Source organism: Alligator mississippiensis, chromosome 2 (genome assembly GCF_030867095.1).
Source record: "Alligator mississippiensis isolate rAllMis1 chromosome 2, rAllMis1, whole genome shotgun sequence".
In the NCBI taxonomy this organism is placed as follows: Eukaryota; Metazoa; Chordata; order Crocodylia; family Alligatoridae; genus Alligator; species Alligator mississippiensis.
Window position 1 is genome coordinate 40,130,725 of NC_081825.1, and position 18,381 is coordinate 40,149,105.

At 43.6% G+C, this 18,381-nt stretch overlaps 1 protein-coding gene across 2 annotated transcripts in view; it reads left to right on the forward strand.

Moving 5' to 3' along the window:
• TBC1D19 (TBC1 domain family member 19) overlaps window positions 1-18,381 on the forward strand; it is a 107,865-nt gene that overhangs the window by 47,456 nt on the left and 42,028 nt on the right. For both annotated transcript variants that reach the window (XM_006260437.4, XM_059721618.1), the window contains exons 9-11: window positions 2,058-2,130; window positions 7,529-7,567; window positions 11,093-11,205. In XM_006260437.4, the coding sequence (XP_006260499.1) occupies window positions 2,058-2,130; window positions 7,529-7,567; window positions 11,093-11,205 (225 nt within the window). The remainder of the gene's footprint in view (window positions 1-2,057; window positions 2,131-7,528; window positions 7,568-11,092; window positions 11,206-18,381) is intronic.

Here is an 18,381-nt window from a genome sequence, read left to right on the forward strand (position 1 = left end):
GTAGAGAATTTTCCGTGTGTAGTAGAAAACTGCTACCATGTCTACACAAGGTGGTAGAGCCAGGGGTGGGCAAAGTCCAGCCCGTGATGGACTCCATTTCCCAGCAGCCCCTGGCTGTGTCACTGCAGCCAACTTTCATGTAGACCCAAGGAGTGGTGGCTCTCTAACAGTGTGGGGCCTGGGTTTCCATGGAGACTGGCCTCAGCAATGCTGGCAGGGCATGTAGCAGGGGTGGGTAGCTGGTCCAGGTCTGGGATCTTGTGACAGTGCCAGTGTGGTCCAGAGCCAGGGCAGAGCTGCAATCCGCTGCCTGCATGCCCCTGGCAGGGGTGTGCAGGCAGCAGATTGCAGTTCTGCCCCAGCTCTAGACCAAGCTGTCACCACTGCAAGATCCCAGGCCCAGCCCTGGAGCAGCTCCCTGCTTCCTCCCTGCTGCTGGGGCCGGTCTCCATGGAAACCCTGGCCCCACATTGTCATGGTGCTGCTGCTACTGGGGTCTCCAGCATTCTGGTCAGATCTGCCATTTTGCCCACTCCTGAGGTAGAGGATAATGCAGGGGCAGGGGAAATATGGCCTGCGGGCCAAATCCGGCTTGCCAGGGCATTCTATCCAGCTTGGATAAAAACATTTAGAAAATTAATATTTATCTGCTTCTGGCTGCCTGTCAAAGATGACAGTAGCCAGGGGCAGTAGGACTCAGTGGGAGCTGGCAGGAGCCAGCAACAAGGCCAGCCCAGCCCAGCCCAGCCCTGCCCCACCCCTAACCCCCTCTCACTCCCGACCCCCCAACTGGAAGCCTTTCCCTGCCATGGCTTTCACTGCTTCTCTGCATGGCCGCTGGCCACCAGCACCATGTGGCCCCTGGTTGCATTGCTAAACTGCAGGAACATGGGGCCTGCGCTGGTACCCTGGGGCCAGGAGTGGGAGGTGCGTGCGTGTGTGTGTGTGTGTGTATTCATAGGGTGAATTCCACACACACACCCCATCATACACATGTCCCAGACCCCCTCACACACCCTAGCCACTCTCCCCTCACACACAACCTCCCACAAACCTCATACCCACCCACACCCCACATATCCAAACATATACCCACATGTTCCCACACCCCCACATGCCCAGTTCCCCACAAACCTGCACTCACCCCCCACCCCCCCACAGTATACAAGAGTAAGACTTCATTTTAAGCTATTGTGCAATCACCTCTATGTGCAGTACACAAATGCATGTAAATCAGGGCAAAAATATTTTTTGAAATCAAATCAATGAATGTTGTAGATGTTTGTTTGATTTTATTTATTTATTTATTTATTTTTTTTTTTTAAATAATATTATTTGGTATTTTTCTGGTTCTGAGATGGCAAAACCACTTGCTGAAAGGAGTACTCCTGGGGGCAGGGGGAGGGAATTCTGGTGGCAAAGGTTGGGGGTTAAGGGGTGGGACTTCCAGTCCCAAGATGGCGACCAGGGGGTGGGGCACCTGTCAGGGTCTGGGGCTACCATGTGGCCCTTGACAGCTTGCCAAAACTCGGTAAGCAGCCCTCTACCGAAAATCCCAGCCCTCCCCTGGGATGATGTGTTATGGCATTTGAAGGACACAATGTGTACCAGAGAAGGAAGGAAAGGGGCATGTTTGACCAGAACAGTATTAAGCTGGAGTAGAGCACTGCCATCAGATCCCTGAGAGACTTGATGCTTATAGAGTAACTTGCCTCTGTGATTGGGGGCAGAAATGAACTAGAGGTTCATAACCCTCTCTTCAGGGACACTATTCTCTACTACATCCAAGTATAGCTCAGATGTAAATTGAGAATCAGGGAGTATAACCTAAAAGGTTTTTCTTTGTTTGACTAGGATTTACTCCAAGACATTTGTCTTTCTTTTAAAAACACTATATTTTTTTTTATGTATCTAAAGATGTAGTTGGATTGGGGATGGTAAAATGTTGCATTTAGTTTATTTTTAATTTTTTTTGCAGTAAACCTTTAAAGAAGGGAATCACTCTTATGTCTTGTTAGTGATCTGTGTTTTAATTCTTTAGTTGTACTTTTTTCCAGAAAGAATATTTTGGTGAACTTGGCTTGAATACAGGACAGCTGGGCATTGATGATTCTGCACAAGTACCGCCCGGTTAGTGTGCTTTAGCAATTTAAGATCAAAACGGAATATTAAAGTATTTGCTTTTCTGAAATCCTGAATTTCCTGAAAAATACTAAAACTTGAGTAATACTCAAGCCATTTTTATAATTTTTCCATTATAAACATAATCATGTCAGTGTGAAACAAATAGTTATCTAATAGGCTAAGGCAGGGATGTCAAAAATGGGACCTGTTGGTGGAATCAGGCTCTTGAGACTCCTGGAGGAACCAGAAATTTGGCAATTGGGTGAATGGGGATGAGGCATGCTGCTGAAATCAGGGGTATGAAGACCCTTGGGGGATGTGTTTTGGCAGTGGTGGGGACACCAACGGCTGTGTTAACCCCTGTGTCTCTTTGACAGTGCTTGTCCAGCTGCTGGAGGTAAATCCAGATCCAGCGTACAAGGTTCCTTGCTTACTGAATCCTGCCCAGAGAGGCAAAGTGGATTTCACACCCCTGGTCCAAGGGTATAGACAGATATGTTAATTGTATCACTATCAAAAGACCTGTGCAGGGAGAGCCATTCTAACATTAACCTTGCTTTATTTAAGGTCTGAGTTAAAGCAGTTTAGCTGACTTGTTTTGCTATATGATCATGCAGATAACAGTTACAACATAACAGCTGCTTCATGGTCCAGAGTAGCAGCTCTCCTCCCCTTCTAAAGCAGCGAAAATTTGTGTTTGTCCTTACCCTAAGACTGTTGAATTAAAAATGGATAGCGTTGTGGAATGTACAATCAGATGTGAAGAAATTGAGACGAATGATGATGAGCACCTGCAATTCCTATCAATTTCTGATAGTTTCAGGATTAAGTTTAGAGTACAAAACTGCGTGCCTCAAAAACCTTCAGAAACCTGCTGTGGGTAAGCTGTTCACTCAAAAGCTGTGATGCCACAGGACAGATGGGTAAGGCCCCAGAAATCTTTGTAATTTCTCTCTTTGCAAAAGCGTTATAGAAAAACCTTACATCCTCACTGAGGCATTGGGCAGTCAGCAGCACCTCTAATCTGTTGCTCTCTGGCAGAAGCTACAGTCCACTGAACCTCTGGACTTGGTTTGGCCTTTGGACTCGGTCTCAGTGGTCTGAAGCGGGGATGGTAGATTTAGGGCAGCCTCCCCTCCTCCGTATTAGGCGTATGTGTTGAAAGTCTTTGTGTGAAGGTCACATGACTTTTTAATGGGGGTAAAGAACCTGAGGCATCTACCAAGATTTACAAGCAGCCTTATTGAGGAAGGTCCTAGGAAAGGTGGGCCAAAAAAGCCATGCCCCAACTTATTCTATCCTGGCCAAAGTGAAATAAAATGACTTGCTTGTTGGAACGTTCAGACTCTGAACCCTGGATTCTGTTTGGACTCTGATTTATGGAACATGGCACTGCTAAACTATGAATTGGTTAGACTTGGAATTGAAATTGCTGCTTATCAGAAACGTGGCTCTCAGATACAGGTTCTACCTAAGAGAATGACTGCACTGTATGCTGGCATAGTGAGCTACCAGGAGAAAGGAGAGAGCATGGAGTGGCCTTTGCAGTTAGAAACAGCTTAACTTCCTGTGAAAGCCCCATTGCTGTATCTGGTTGACTCATGATGCTTAGTGCATGCAGAAAATGGCTTCATCTCATTGTTTAGTGTCATTGTGCCTACCCTTCAAGATAGAAATGAAGACAAGAATGTTTTCTATCAACAACTTGAAGAGATTAGGAAAACTCACAGAAATGAGACCATTATAATACTTGGTGACTTCAATGCAAGAGTTGGATGTAGTTTTTAGAACTGGCTTGGTGTTCTGGGTAAACATGGAATTGGTAATATGAATGAAAATGGTCAGTGAATGGTACAACTCTGTGCAAGTCAAAATCTGTGTGTTACCAACACCTATTTCCCTGGGAAACTTACAAGAAAGATATCATGGGAACATCCAAGATCAGGACACTGACACCGATTAGATTTTGTACTGACCAGTTGAAACCACCTGAAATAAATCCTGCACATGAGATATTATCACAATGCTGACTTTGACACTGACCATGCCTTAGTCCGCTGCAAAGTCAGAGTTAAAGCCAAAAAGATCCACCATAACAAAACTAACAGTCTTCCTCAGATCAACCTCAGCCAAACTAAAGACAGATTCGGACTATTTAATTAAGAAGTTGTGAAAGCAAGTTTACCTAACAACTCAGCCACCAAGGCTTGGGAAAGCTTAAAAGTTAACATGTACAATGCTGCTGTAACAATGCTTGGCAAAAAATGTGAGAAATGGAGTCTGGTTTGAAGAGTGCTCTGAAACCCTTCTACCACTGGTTGAGAACAAAAGGACAGCATTAACCATCTACAAAAAATCTCCCAGCATCGTGACCCTGGAAAATCTGAGAGAGGCTCAAGAGAAGAGCAAAAAAAAGCCAAGAGGTGCACCCAAGATTTTTGGCTGAAACTGTGGTGATGTTCAAAAAGGCAGCTGATACAAGTGATAGCTGTGGAATGTACAAAAGCATCAAATGAGCAATTGGTCCAGTCAAGAAGGAAACAGCTCTGCTGAAAGACTTAAACAGAAATGTCATTGCTGATAAACAAAAACAACTTGAATGTTGGATTGAACACTATGGAATTGTATATTCCAGGGAGACTGAAATCAAACACACAGAGCTCAAAGGATCACCATAGTTCTAAGTTATGATGGATTTAGACAATGAGTCTACACTAGAATTGCAGAAAGCCATTAAATTGATCCCTGGGAACAAGGCATCCGGCAATGACTGCTTGCCTGCTGAAATCTACAAATTTGTTGAAGTACTTTGAAAGCTCCATAAAAAAACTAGAATTCTTGGTTCCAAAATGATACCTTTTATTGGACCAAATGGAAAATGTTAAGAAAATTGTCCTTTTCTGCAAGCTTTCGGGATCAAAGTCTTTTTGTCAGGCTCTGGGAAAAGTGTAGATGGTACAAGATGGTAAAAAGTCCCCATAGGTAGGAAATACACTTCATTTTTGCACAGAGAGAGCTGAAGATGGAAGTCTGTCCCTCTGGGTCCAGGAGAGTGTCTTTGTGAGCTGTGTTGAGTAGCTCTTTGATGTGTTGATCAGGTAGAATTCCTTCCCTGAAGGTGTCAGATGGGAGGCAGGGAGGTAAAAAAAACTTCCTTGTAGTTCTGCAGTGAAGTTTAAAATCCAAAATCAGCTGAAATTCAGCATCTTCCATGTTTCAGGGGTGTACTTGGTAGCCATGTTGGTCTGAGACCAACATACCATGTTGGTATGTCTTTTTGTCTCAGACCAACACGGCTACCAAGTACACCCTTGAAAGCTCCATGAAGTTTTACTGCTCTGTTGGAAAGAGGAAGTGGTACTGCAAGATTTCAAAGACACTCAGTTTGTACAATTATACAAAAACAAAGGGGATAGAAGTGACTGTAACAACTGTAGAAGCTTTTCCCTGTTGAACATCATTGGAAAAGTTGGCACTCGCATTATGATCTCTAGGCTGCAATCTCTAGGTGAAAGATTATTTTCCTGAAAGTCAGTGCAGTTTTTGCTCAGGACACTCTACCATTGATACGATGATTTTGGTCAAGCAACTGCAAGAGAACTATAGAGAAAAACCAATACCACTGTACCTACCTTTCATCAATATGAAGGCCTTTGATACAGTCAACAGACAGGTCCTTATTACTGTTCTGAAGAAAATGCGTTGTCCCCCCAAACTGTTGAACATCATTCGCTCACTGTATCAAGGTATGGAGGCAACTATAATGTATGAAAACAAAGAATCAAATGCCTTTGACATCATCAACAGAATGAAATGGGTGCATGTGTTTCAGCCCCTGTGCTTTTAACATCTATTTTTCATTCCTGCTTCTTCATGCATTCAGGGACAGCAATGATGGCATTTATCTTCAAACCAGAGTAGATGGAAGCTTGTTCAACATTACAAGCTTTTAGAGTGAGAACTAAGGGGGAAGAGCTGGTTCTGAAACTTTCTGTGTGCAGATGTCCCGGCCTTGGTTGCCCACAGTGAATCTCCCTTGCAAACTCTCTTGGGCAGATTTTTCTTAGTCATGCAAGATCTTCAGGTTGACAGTTAGTCTCAGGAAGACTGTGATCATGCACCAGGTAGTGGAAGAACCAGTACCTGACATCACTTCGGAGGATAAATCTCTCGGCAGCGTCAGCAGCTTTTGTTACTTGGGTTTTATGATCAGCAGGAATCTTGACCTTCAGGCTGAGCTGCCTGGCAGAATCAGAAGAGAAGTTAAGAATTTTGGGCTATTACAGATACACACTTGGAATAACAGCAAATTATCAACTAAGGTAAAGATGGAAATCTACTAGTCTTGCATGCTGTCATCCCTGCTTTATGGCTTAGAAATGTAGATATATACTAGGCAGTTCAAGAGATTGAACAGCTTCTCCTTGAGATGCCTGCTTAAGATGCTGGAAATAAAGTGGGAAGACAAAATACCAAACACAGAGGTGCTGGAGTGTGCAGAACTGACACTCTTAGAAACTTCTGTCAAGAAGAGGAGGTTGCAATGGCTTGACCATGTCAGGAGAATGGGAGGAGACCATATCCCCAAGAGTATTTTGTACAGTGACACTCAAGATGGCTCAGGAAAGCAGGGTTCACTTTTATGGCTGTACCAAGATGTAGAAAAATCGTATGAAGTCATTTAGTGTAAATCTATAAAGCTTAGAAGAGCGCGTAGAATCCCTTCCAATCTGAAGGGAGTATCTGGCACTGGATGCAGCACATGAAGCTGCTTTGATCCAGAGGATGGAAGCAAAGTGATAAAGAAGAGAGCAGCATGCTGTAAACTTGGAGTGCAACTCAGATGACACGTGGATCTGTGAAATGTATAACAGCTGTGTTGCTGTCCAGTTGGGCTTGTCAGCCATGAGTGGATTCATCAAGCACCTGACTAAACTTCTTACGCATACACTGAATCAGAGGATTGACAGTTGCCTTTATTTATAGAAAAAACCTTATGCGTGTGTTACTTTTCAGAAGCTTAATATATAAAGGGTGTTTTCTAATTTCTTTTCTCAAAACAATTAATTTTGAAGGAAGAATCTCTAAATAGTCACAGATAGAATAAATGTAAAATAATAGTGATCTTTTTCAAAGGAAAGCTAATCTAAACAAAGTTGTTCAGGTGCTTACAGTGTACAGCCCATTTGTCATTTCTACTTTCACTCTACATTGCGAAGAATATTGCTGCTTTAATTCTGGTAACATTAATGGTAAAAATTAGTGGTGCTATGGTATATACTGGTCTACAAATATTTTTTGAAGGCATCTGTTAATTAAAAATACATGTATACTAGTAGCTGCAATATTTGTTTTTCCTTTTTTTTTTTTTTTAACTTTTCACTGACATTTGTTTATTTTTTAGAGCTCTTTGAAAATGAGCATTTACGTATTGGGCAAAAAGGTAAGAATTTGATCTCAATTACAGTAAAATATGAAGAATTAAGAATACCTTAAAGAATTCTCTCTCTCAAATATTCAGTCCTGAGAACTTTTAACAATTCTGCCATGATAACACAAATGGGTAATGCTGAAAATGTAGATACAGAATAGAAAAAGCTAGTGTTTGACATCTATCTGTAGATGCCAGATGAAATGTTCCATAGCTGGTTCACTAAAAGCAAAATAGGAAACATAGACACATACCTTTTTGGCAATAACTTAACCCATGCTACTTCTGAATTTTATTTAAAAATCAAAGGAGTCTGTTCTCCCTTCTGTGCACACACAGTTCTCATTAATCTTAATGGGATTTATGCCCATGCATCAGAAGAGAATATAACCCTAATTCTTTTTTTGATGATAATTCATGATTGCCGAATTTGATTAATATGGCTACACTGTACCGTTATGGAGAATTTTCACACTTTATTCTGTGTGTATTTCTTTTGAAGTATTTATACTTTACATCTGTAGGTTGAAAAGTTATCCTGAATTTTAAGAAAAAAATCTTTTGTAGCGCAAACCTGCTTAGAATAGAAGTGTGTAGTCTTGTCTGACCTTAAAGATACAATATCTGCACATTATTTTTTATCGTTGTTCTCCCTGACCATCATTTTCAATGGGTAGATGCCAAGTCAGATATGGCTTCAGAAATGCCATCAGGAAGCTGGTAGACTCTCTTTTTTGGGTAGAATAAAAGCAGCATTTTTCACTTCTCTCTTTTTATGAGATCCTTCCTTTATCTTCCTTCCTCTGTTGTCTGTCCCCAGTCCCTGGCTGATTGTACAACCCACCCGCCAAGGTATCATCTCTCTCTTTTTCCCCTTTCTCAGGGTTCACTTCAGCAAATTTCTGCCCCCCACCAAAATGGACTTTGTGAGCCAACCATTTAACTCCCTTCAGGTCATTTAGGACTATATCCACATCCTTCATTTGGTCTTCACAGGAGGGTGTAGGTGATGCAAACTCAAAAAACAGCCTTGAACTGATACAAAGAGGAGTCTGGGCCATTCATCTGCTTGTTTTTGAGAGGCAATTGTGAAACTGACTTGTGAAAGTTGAAACCTTGATATGGTACCATATAAAAACCATAATATGGTAGCTTGCCAGAAAAATTTGAATTGCATGTGCAGAATTGAAGGATTAGAGGAATATGCTTCTAATCAGAAGATGGAGATTAGTAGCTCAACTACATTTATAGTGTGTGTGTGTGTGTGTGTGTGTGTGTAGTTGAGCTGACTAATCTCCATCTTCTGATGGGGGGGGGAGTGTGTGCATGTGCATGCGCACGCACATGCGCATGCCTTAAACAAGTTGCTCTTTTTCACATCTTTTCAGTCACCAAGAAGTCTTTGAGTATTCGATTCTGAGCCACTTCAAAGACAGTCCCTATCCTTTGGTTTAGTTATGGTTCTGCATACTATTAACAAACTTGTAATGATTTTGGTGGTAGAAATTTAGTAAAGTATTTGTTTGGATCATCAGTATGAATTGCACAGAGATCTTACAGGAGTCAATTAATTTTCTTCTGTGTATGGAGTCTGTGATTAATAATAAAAAAAAAAAAATCTTAATTCTGTTGTGGACCCTGGCCCATTTTGGCCTGGTAATGTATTTACAATTTAGTCAAAGTCTGGTTAAGTTGAGACGGCCTAGCAACGCAAGTTATTTGTCAATACAGTTGCTAATTTTGAGGTTGAGTTTTGCAGAATGTGATGCTATCCAAAGGTTGTTTAGCAAAATGGCTTGTCATAAAGGCTCTTCATTAGCCATTTTTCTCATGGTAGATATTTCTGGATTGCTGGATGAGCATGTAGCTATTCTCATATTATCAGTAGGGAAAAATAATCTTAAAGGAGGCTTAAACATGGCCTGTGGGCTGGATCTGGCCTGTGGGTCTTGGACCAACCCAATATACTGCATGTACTTGTGGAGCCAGTCTAGTATGTGGGCTGGGTCCAGTGCTGTGGGTGCCCCTTGTAGCATAAGGGGTCAGTCTGGGGTGAGTACTGCATGCCTGCTGGCCTGGCCCTATGCACTGGTGTGGCCTGATCTGTCTCACAGACCAGCTTAGGAGATCCTCATCTTATAGCTTGTTAATTTATGCCAAATGCCCTCTGAGTACCTTAAAGCTACACCACTTAAGTCAAGGGTTAACTCTGGACCATGCTACTTTGTGTTTGGGTAACTTCAGTCTGCTCCATGGAAATAAAATGAGCAATTTGCAGTCCTCCAGCATCCCAGGATGTACCACTCCCAGCTTACTTTCCCCCTGAGCAGGGATAAAGCCCAGGTTCCCTGGCTCCTAGCCAAGCCCTCTAGTGGCAGAGAAGACCTGTACACACAGGCAAGGAACAGTATTAACCCTTAATGTGCGTACCTGCTTCCATCAGTTTTTAACTTTAACACTGCTTAACATGCCACAGATTTTAGTATGGTTTAAGTGTAACATGTAACTTCAGCCTTAAATGCTTCCTTTATTATGGTGAAAGCAGAGCAGGAAGGGGCCCTCATTACCTTGCTTGCTAATATCAACTACCTAGCCTGTGACATAGATTATGAATACCCAATGAGAACTGCCTTCTTAGAGGTGCTGTCCCATTAGCTAAGTGTTGCAAAAGGGTGACCCAGGATGTGAACGCAGCTCCTCAGTCCTAACCCTGCGGTCTCATCTCTTCCCCAGCACCCTATAACCCCAAGTAAATAGCAGCAGTGCTAGTTCAGCTGTTTCCACTCAAATTGAGTTCTGGTTGACTTCTAAAAAGATGAGCAGGGAATTTCAGTTACCTGGAATCAGTCTCCCTTACTCAGCTTATTCACTGTGGCTTAGGGGTAGAAAGTAGTAACTGATATGCTGAACAAGTAGTCACCCATTGATTTAGGTTAGAGGGTTGCTGTGGCCTAGGGAGATAGACAGTAAGGTGCATGAGGTGCCGTGGCTTTGGACGGTACAAAACGCTCTGGGTAAAATCCTTTGCACATTAATGTCAGTATGACAAGTTCTGTGTAAGTTCTGACTAAGTAGCACAGTCTGTTTTACAGTCTTCTTGATTTTATTTTCTGTTCAATTAAAATAATTCAGTGGTTTTGTTGTTGTTTTTATAACAAACTGCCCCAAGCTTATTATTGGTGACCAATTGCATATGAGCCTTCTTGCAATAAGAATCTACTTCACTTGCTTGAGTAGGGAAGAGAAAAGATAAAAAAAAAAAAAAAGTAGATGTCAGATCCAATAACTATTTAATCTGAAAGTGTTTAACAGTATTTTCAAACTATACAGAAAGGCTAGCATTATCAGTTGATGGAGATCAACATATGGAAAATGCAGTGTTCAAGTCTTTTAAATGCAGAGAGATAGCCTAGGTTAGAGTGGTTGTCTTCCTCTATCATTTTCAGTGTATAAAAAGCATGGGTTAAATTTAAAAAAATAATGTTTTACAGAAGCATATGAATTGTTGTCAGAAATTCATGGCATGTCCTCTTGTAGTTTTAACAGAACAAGACAGTGCTGCAGCTCAACAGTACGTTCGCCAGGGGTGTCCAACAGCACTCAGAGCCGAATTGTGGGCGCTCATTCTCAATATTTCAAATCAACCTGAGGTAAGGAGTAAAGTTTGATTTAAATATAAATGGCTGTTGAAACTGCACATGTGTATTTGCTAGTATTCTTTTTTTCCAATAGCAGGAATATATTGCCTGGTCACAGAAGCAAACTTTTACAAAATACCATACTGATTTCCAGGTACGCAAGCTTGAAAAGCTGTTTGCTATTTTATAGGAAATATACAAAGGGCCAAGAAAAACTCAGGGCCACCTCCATATCTCTTATTCCTCGTCTCCTTGCAAAGTTCTGTTGGCAGTTGTAACACTCTGTACATGACAGATCTTGCCAGTAAAGCTACTTAGCTTGGCTGCAGCTCCGTAGGCAGATTAAGATTTCTTCAGCTGTGGCAGCTGGTGTACCTGGTAGCATAAAAAACTCTTTTTATCAGCAGACCTGCATTTACATGTGGGGACCTGGCTACTGCAGTGAAGATGGCAGCAACTCCATCCTGTAGACTAAGCCGTGGGCTGTTCCCTTGTGGTACCTTTTATTAACTTTAACATAAAATAGCTATTCATCTGACTGAAACAGGTGGTAAGCCTCAGCTGCGTTTTCCTTTCTGACTATCCCCTTGTGATGAGGGCAACTTCCAGGCCTGGTGCTAGTATGGCCCTGTCCCTGTCTCCAGGCAAACCACCTGCCTCTTTCACTTGCCATGCCTTGGTGTCATATTATTCTGATGTTATTAGATGGGAGGCTGCCCTTCAATCTTCCCTGGTGTCAAGGGCCAAATGTACATGCTCCAGCCACCCCTACACATGCCTCACAGATGTCATGCTATAAACTTAAACAGCTTCAGCTTGCAGCTGGGTCAAATATAGCCCCTTGTAAGGCCAGTCACATATGCCCCACTTGGGCCTCTCTCTTACTGTCCCCTTCTCACAAGCGCCTCTCACATTCCACCCCTCACTTGCAAGGGCCTCTTACATACCGCCAGCAGAGGCCACGCTCCCACTGCCCTGCTCTGAAGAGATCCTCAGGCTTGTCCACTCATACCTCAGACAGACCTGGCCCAGCCTTTTGGGACTCTCCTGTGATCCTCATCAGGGCAGTGACTCCCGATTTATCCGCTTACTCTCTTCAGCTAGCCCTGGCCCAGCCTTTTGGGTCTTCTGTGACCCTCGTCTGGGTGGTGACCGCTGATTCACCTCACTCCAGGCTCTCTCAGCTCTAGCCCCTCATCGGGCCATTCCTTACTCCTGCCCCCTTGGACAAACACACCACCCCTCCTACTGAGGCCTAGGGTCATACACCCCCTTGGTACTCAGCCGCTCCTCTCTGAGCTTAACTGGCTCTGCTTCTCTGCCCAGCCACTCTCAGGGCCCAGGGTCTTGCACCCCTACAGGCTCAGGTGCTTCACATAGTGTGCCTGCCTCCCCCACAACTCTCCTAGTGACCCACCCAAAGGTGGGGACTGGGGTTTAGGTGCCCTGATCCGCCTTATACTGAGGAGGTGATTGGTCCTGGTATTTAAGTGGGGCTGCTGTGCCACTGGCAGTCCCACCAGGCCTCCCTATCCCGGCAGGATGCACTTTTAGGTTATGCCCAGGACCAGAGAGGCCACTTCCTTCCCCATAGCCTCACCCTTACTTCTGAGATATTCCTGGAGCAGGAGCTCCGCCAGGCAATGTTACTCCCTCTTGACTGATCTCATCCTGCTCTGCCCTTATAACAGAGCTCTCCAAAATGGCTATTTTCATCAGCCACCTGGCAGCTCCCTGCTCCAGCCCTTGAAGTGACAAACACCCAAAGAGGTGTTCTGTCACACCCCTCTTTGGAAAGAGGACTCACCCTTCCATTTAAACTACTGCTAAATCATTTGACAAGAAGGTGGCCCTTAACTCTTTCCTCACTGTGCCACCTTCCCCAATATGCACATATATATAATTATGAATTAATATGTTTATTTATATACTGGACATGTATTAATTTTTTATTTTAAATACAGAAAGGGATTAATGGGATATGCACTATTCTCTGAGTTACTTTTCATGGCTTTTCCTATGTTTGTTCAATTTAACTTAGGCTCTGATTCCAGGAGAGTTATGCATGTACTTTAATCTTATGCCATGTGAGTAGTTACATTGAAGTCTATAGGGCTATTTGTACTACATAAGGTTAAGCAAATACATAATCAGCAATCGCTGGGAAAAACTTAGCTTGTAAACTCTTTGGGTCAGGGAGTTTTATTGTTATCACAAAAACTATGTATATTTATGATTTCAGAGGTATACCTGGGCACTTCTATGCCATGGGTGGCGGTGGTGCACTGGGCAGCTTCAGTGATTGTCCTGCTTCTGCTAGCAGCAATGGCCAGGCAGATATCACTGTGGCTGGTGGTCCCCCATTTAGTTAGCTGTCCTATTGTATGACTTTATATATATAAGTGTTAATGCAGCATTTGTGTCTCTTTGAAGATAATGATTCCATTATAATGTAGGGGCATTGATAACTGGCTATTTAAAGGGTTACTATATTGTTTGGATCTTTCTGATAGTAAAGAAAATCTAGACATATATCTCTTTCCAGGCACTGTGAGTTTTGCATTAGCTCTGGAATCCTAATACTGAGAGACAGTTTTGACAAAGAGATTTGATTAAGTGTTGTGTGGCCCAGTGATAGAAATCTTCATATACTATTTATAAATAAATAAATATTATCAGGCATTTGTTTATAGTAATAGATTTTTTTTTAAATCAAAAGCACTGCTGAAGTAGTAATGAAAATATAGTATAAGCTTACTCATGATGTTCAATGCTGGATTTAAGTTATTTTAAATGATCAGGACAGTTGAAGTCTCAAAGGTTTTTCTCTTTATGATGGCAAACAGGTTAGAAGTATGAAATACATTTTGTTGGCTTCATTGCACATGTTTATACATCCTGAGGATTTCATGTTTTAAAGACATGGTTTTTTTAGTATGCAAAGTAAAATTACTGACTTAAAGGTCAGATAATCTGTTTTGAGGAATAAAGGTAAAAGCAATTATGAAAAAAATAAATTGTAAAGTTTAATTTTTCTATTTAAATATCAAATGAAAAACTGAAAACTGCTTTCTTAGAAAACAAGTTACCAGAAACTCATTGGACACAGTTTAAAATGTTACTTTTTTGAAGAGGAGAGAGTTACTTTGCTATCATTTTTGAAAGCCACGCTGTTATTTTTGTCAAAAGCTGGGCTTTGTTACTTTTTGTTTCACTTGGTTCTTTCTAACAGCTTTCATAAAGTGTTGAGTTCTTTTAAACATTCTGGAAAGACTGGTCTTTTCCCTAAGGTAGTCACAATCTACTCGGTGAAATGTGCCATGGTGGAAGTATGGGGGGTCCCCAACCCCAGCCTCCCTCACACACCCACACCCTTCCCTCACAACCCCCCACATATACACAACCCACATATACACAGGCCCCCCACACACGGCCACCCCTTACAAGCCCCCCCACCAAAAAAACGCCCCCACACCCTCTCCACACCCCACAATAAACGCTCACCATACACACACATTCACACCCAACCATACACCTCCCCCCAACAATATACAAAACTAAGAATTTATTTTTGAGTTATTATGCACTCAACTCTGTATACAATATGCAAACACAAATCATGACAAAATATTTTTTGTAATAAAATATATTATAGTACATGTTTAACTTTTAGTGTATGATTTGTTTTTTTTCTGGTTCTAAGATGGCAACCCACCCCCAAAAGTATTTCTGGGGAGCCAAAATGAGGGACTTTCAGTGGCAAAGGTCAGGGGTTAGGGGTGGGACTTCCAGTCCGAAGATGGCAACAAGGGGGTGGGGCAACTGTCAAAGGGTGGGACTACCCATGTGGCCCTTGACAGTTCACCAAAACTTATTAAGCAGCCCTTCACCCAAAATAATTGCCTGTCCCTGATTTAGAGTAAGGAGAGCAACTTGCAATGTATACACAGGGTAACTTGTTTCACTGTCTTTGGTATGGAAGAATTTTGGTTTCACTACTGGTAAATTGCAGTTTGTCTTGTGGTACATGTAATGTTTGACAAATATAATGTTTGTCAGGCACCTAAGAGTTACTTGAAAGCTGGAGAGAACTGAGACTCTGACTGGGCTCCAGGAGGTCATATTCATACAGATGGCATTTAGAAGATACTGGTGATTTGTATTAAAAAAAAGAAAAAGGTGAATCAGACAGGGAACACTAATGGAATGGAGTGCAAAGGGTGCTGACAGCACCAGAGGAAGAGAACAAGTAAAAATAGATAGAATTATGCAGGTCTTAAAGGTTAAAGTTGCAATGAAGGAGAGGGTAGCCAATGACAATTTGAAGACAGGATTCAAGTGATCAAATTGGTGAAAAAGAAAGATTGCTTGAGTGTTCCTCTTATACGTCTGGGCTAGGGACAGACATTCAAAAAACCTGAGCCTGAATTGATTCAATCTTTGCAGGTTAGCTTATCCTGCAAACCTTGAACCAGTTTTGGAGGTGGATAGATATTCGCATTACAAAAATGCTGGCACATGCAGCCCTCCCTTTCCTTCAACAGTGCTGAATGCGGTCAGGGATGTGTAGCCAGGCTCCAGAAAGATGTTCTGATAAGGGAAGGGTTTAAACCCCCACACTGACCTGCACCGTCTCAGGCTTTTTCCCTACTCACTGCTCAAGAGGCAGGAGTGTTGCCAGATCCCAGCCCTGGGCTAGCACTCTGAGGCAAAGCCAGGGCATGCAATGCAATGCATATATTTTTTGATGATACTAAGATTTTCAATCTCCCTTCTCCCTGTCTGCAAACCTGACAGGGCTGCAAACCGGCAGGGGCACTGATAAAACCATAGTGTTTATCAGCCTATCAGCAAAACAAAAGCTTCTCTTAGTAGTTCAAGCTCTTCTTAAACAGCTTTTTCCAAGGAAGAAATGGAGGGACATTACTACCTGACCTGTTGATTAGCTCCAAAAGCCATAAGCGGATGCTGTCCTGTCTGCCTTTGTCCTGTTCCAGTGAAATTGGACACTCGCACATACACTTCTCATGCCGGCTGGGGTCTTTGCTACGGGAGTGGGGGAGGGGGGATTCCTTGCTTGAGCAATGAGAGAAACCAGGCAGACCCTGCTGAGCCTGCAGTTTCCCTGGAGCTCTGGCTAGGGACTAGAGGGGTGGGCCCAGTCTATTCTCTGCAGCAGATACCCCAGCCCAGGGCTGCAAAGCATCTGGGATGCTGGGGGACTCTGGTTTAAGTTAAACCAGGAAGGAGTCTGGGACATAGTTTCATAGTAGCTAGGATCAGGAGGGACCTGAACAGATCATCTAGCCTGACCCCCTGCCACAGACAGGAATGAATGCTGGGTTCACAAGACCCCAGACAGGTGATCATCCAACCTCCTCTTGAATTTGCCCAAGATAGGGGCGAGAACCACTTCCCTGGGAAGTTGGTTGCAGATTTTGGCCACCCTAACTGTAAAATATTGCCTTCTGATCTCTAACCTAAACCTATTCTCCATCAGCTTATTACCATTTTTCCTTGTCACCCCAGGTGGTGCTGGGGAGAAAAGGGCTCTACCTATTCGCTGTTGATCTCCCCTGATGAGTTTGTAGGCAGCCACCAGGTCCCCCCTCAGCCTCCTCTTGCTGAGGCTGAACAGGTTCAGGTCTCTCAGTCTCTCCTTGTAGGGCCTGTCCTGCTGCCATCTCACCAAGCGGGTGGCCCTCCTCTGAACCCTCTCCAGGCTGACCACATCCCTTTTGAAGTGCAGTGCCCAGAACTGAATGTAGTACTCCAACTGCGGCCTGACCAAAGTCGCATAGAGGGGGAGTATCACCTCTCTGGACCGGCTTGAGATGCATTTTTGGATGCATGACAAGGTATGGCTGGCCTTGCTGGCTGCGGTCTGGGATTGGTGGTTCATGTTCCTCTTGGAGTCAGTAATGACTCCGAGATCACTTTCCGCCTCTGTGCTTTCAAGAAGGGAACTCCCCAGCCTGTATATATGCTGTGGATTCCTTCTCCTAAGGTGCAGCACCCTGCATTTATCTATGTTTAACGCCATCCTAGTCTCATCTGCCCACTTTTGTAATCTGTCTAAATCTATTTGCAGTCTCTCTCTCCCTTCAAGTGTGTCCACCTCGCCCCACATCTTAGTGTCATCAGCAAACTTGGACAGCGTGCTTTCCACCCCCTCATCCAAGTTGCTGATGAAGATGTTAAACAGTGTGGGCCCGAGGACCGAGCCCTGGGGGACCCCACTACTTGCATCTCACCAGGTTGCGTACAACCCGTCCACCACCACTCTTTGGGTGCGCCCTATCAGCCAATTTTTTACCCATCCAACTGTGTAGGCATCAATGCCAGAGTCACTTAATTTATTGATGAGGATGGGGTGAGAGACAGTGTCAAAGGCCTTCTTAAAGTCTAGAAAGACTACGTCCATGGCGACACCATCATCCAAGGATTTAGTTACTTGGTCATAAAAGGCAATCAGGTTGGTCAGGCAGGACCTGGCTTTGATGAACCCATGCAGATTGCCCCTCAGCATGATCTCCCCTGCAGGCCCCCCACAGATGTGCTCCTTGATGATTCTCTCCAAGATCTTCCCGAGCACCGAGGTGAGGCTTACAGGCCTATAGTTGCTTGGGTCCTCCTTCCTCCCTTTCTTGAAAATTGGGACCATTAGCCGGTTTCCAATCCCCTGGCACCTGGCCAGATGACCACGAATGCTCATACAGCCGGGCCAAGGGCTCTGCAATGACCCCTGCCAGCTCCCTCAACACCCTTGGGTGGAGGGCATCTGGACCTGCAGATTTAAATATGTCTTGCCCTTCCAGAAGATCCCTAACTACGTCTGCACTGACTGAAGGCCTGATAGAGCTATCCCCAAGATTGTCCGGGTCCCTGTTCAAGAAAAAAGAGGCAAAGAAACTGTTAAAAATATCAGCTTTCTTGTCTGTCATAGCCACAAGATTACCGTTTGTGTCTTACAGGGGGCCTACATTGCCTGGTGCCCTCTTCTAGCTCCCAACGTACTTGAAAAAGGACTTTTTGTTGTCCTTAATCCTGGACGCTAGCCTGAGTTCCATCTCTGCCTTGGCCTTCCTAATCACCCTCCTACACTCACGGGCCGAGGAGGAGTACTCCTCCTTGGTGATAACTCCTCCCTTCCACTGGTTGTACGCCCCCCTTTTAGTCCTCAGGCAT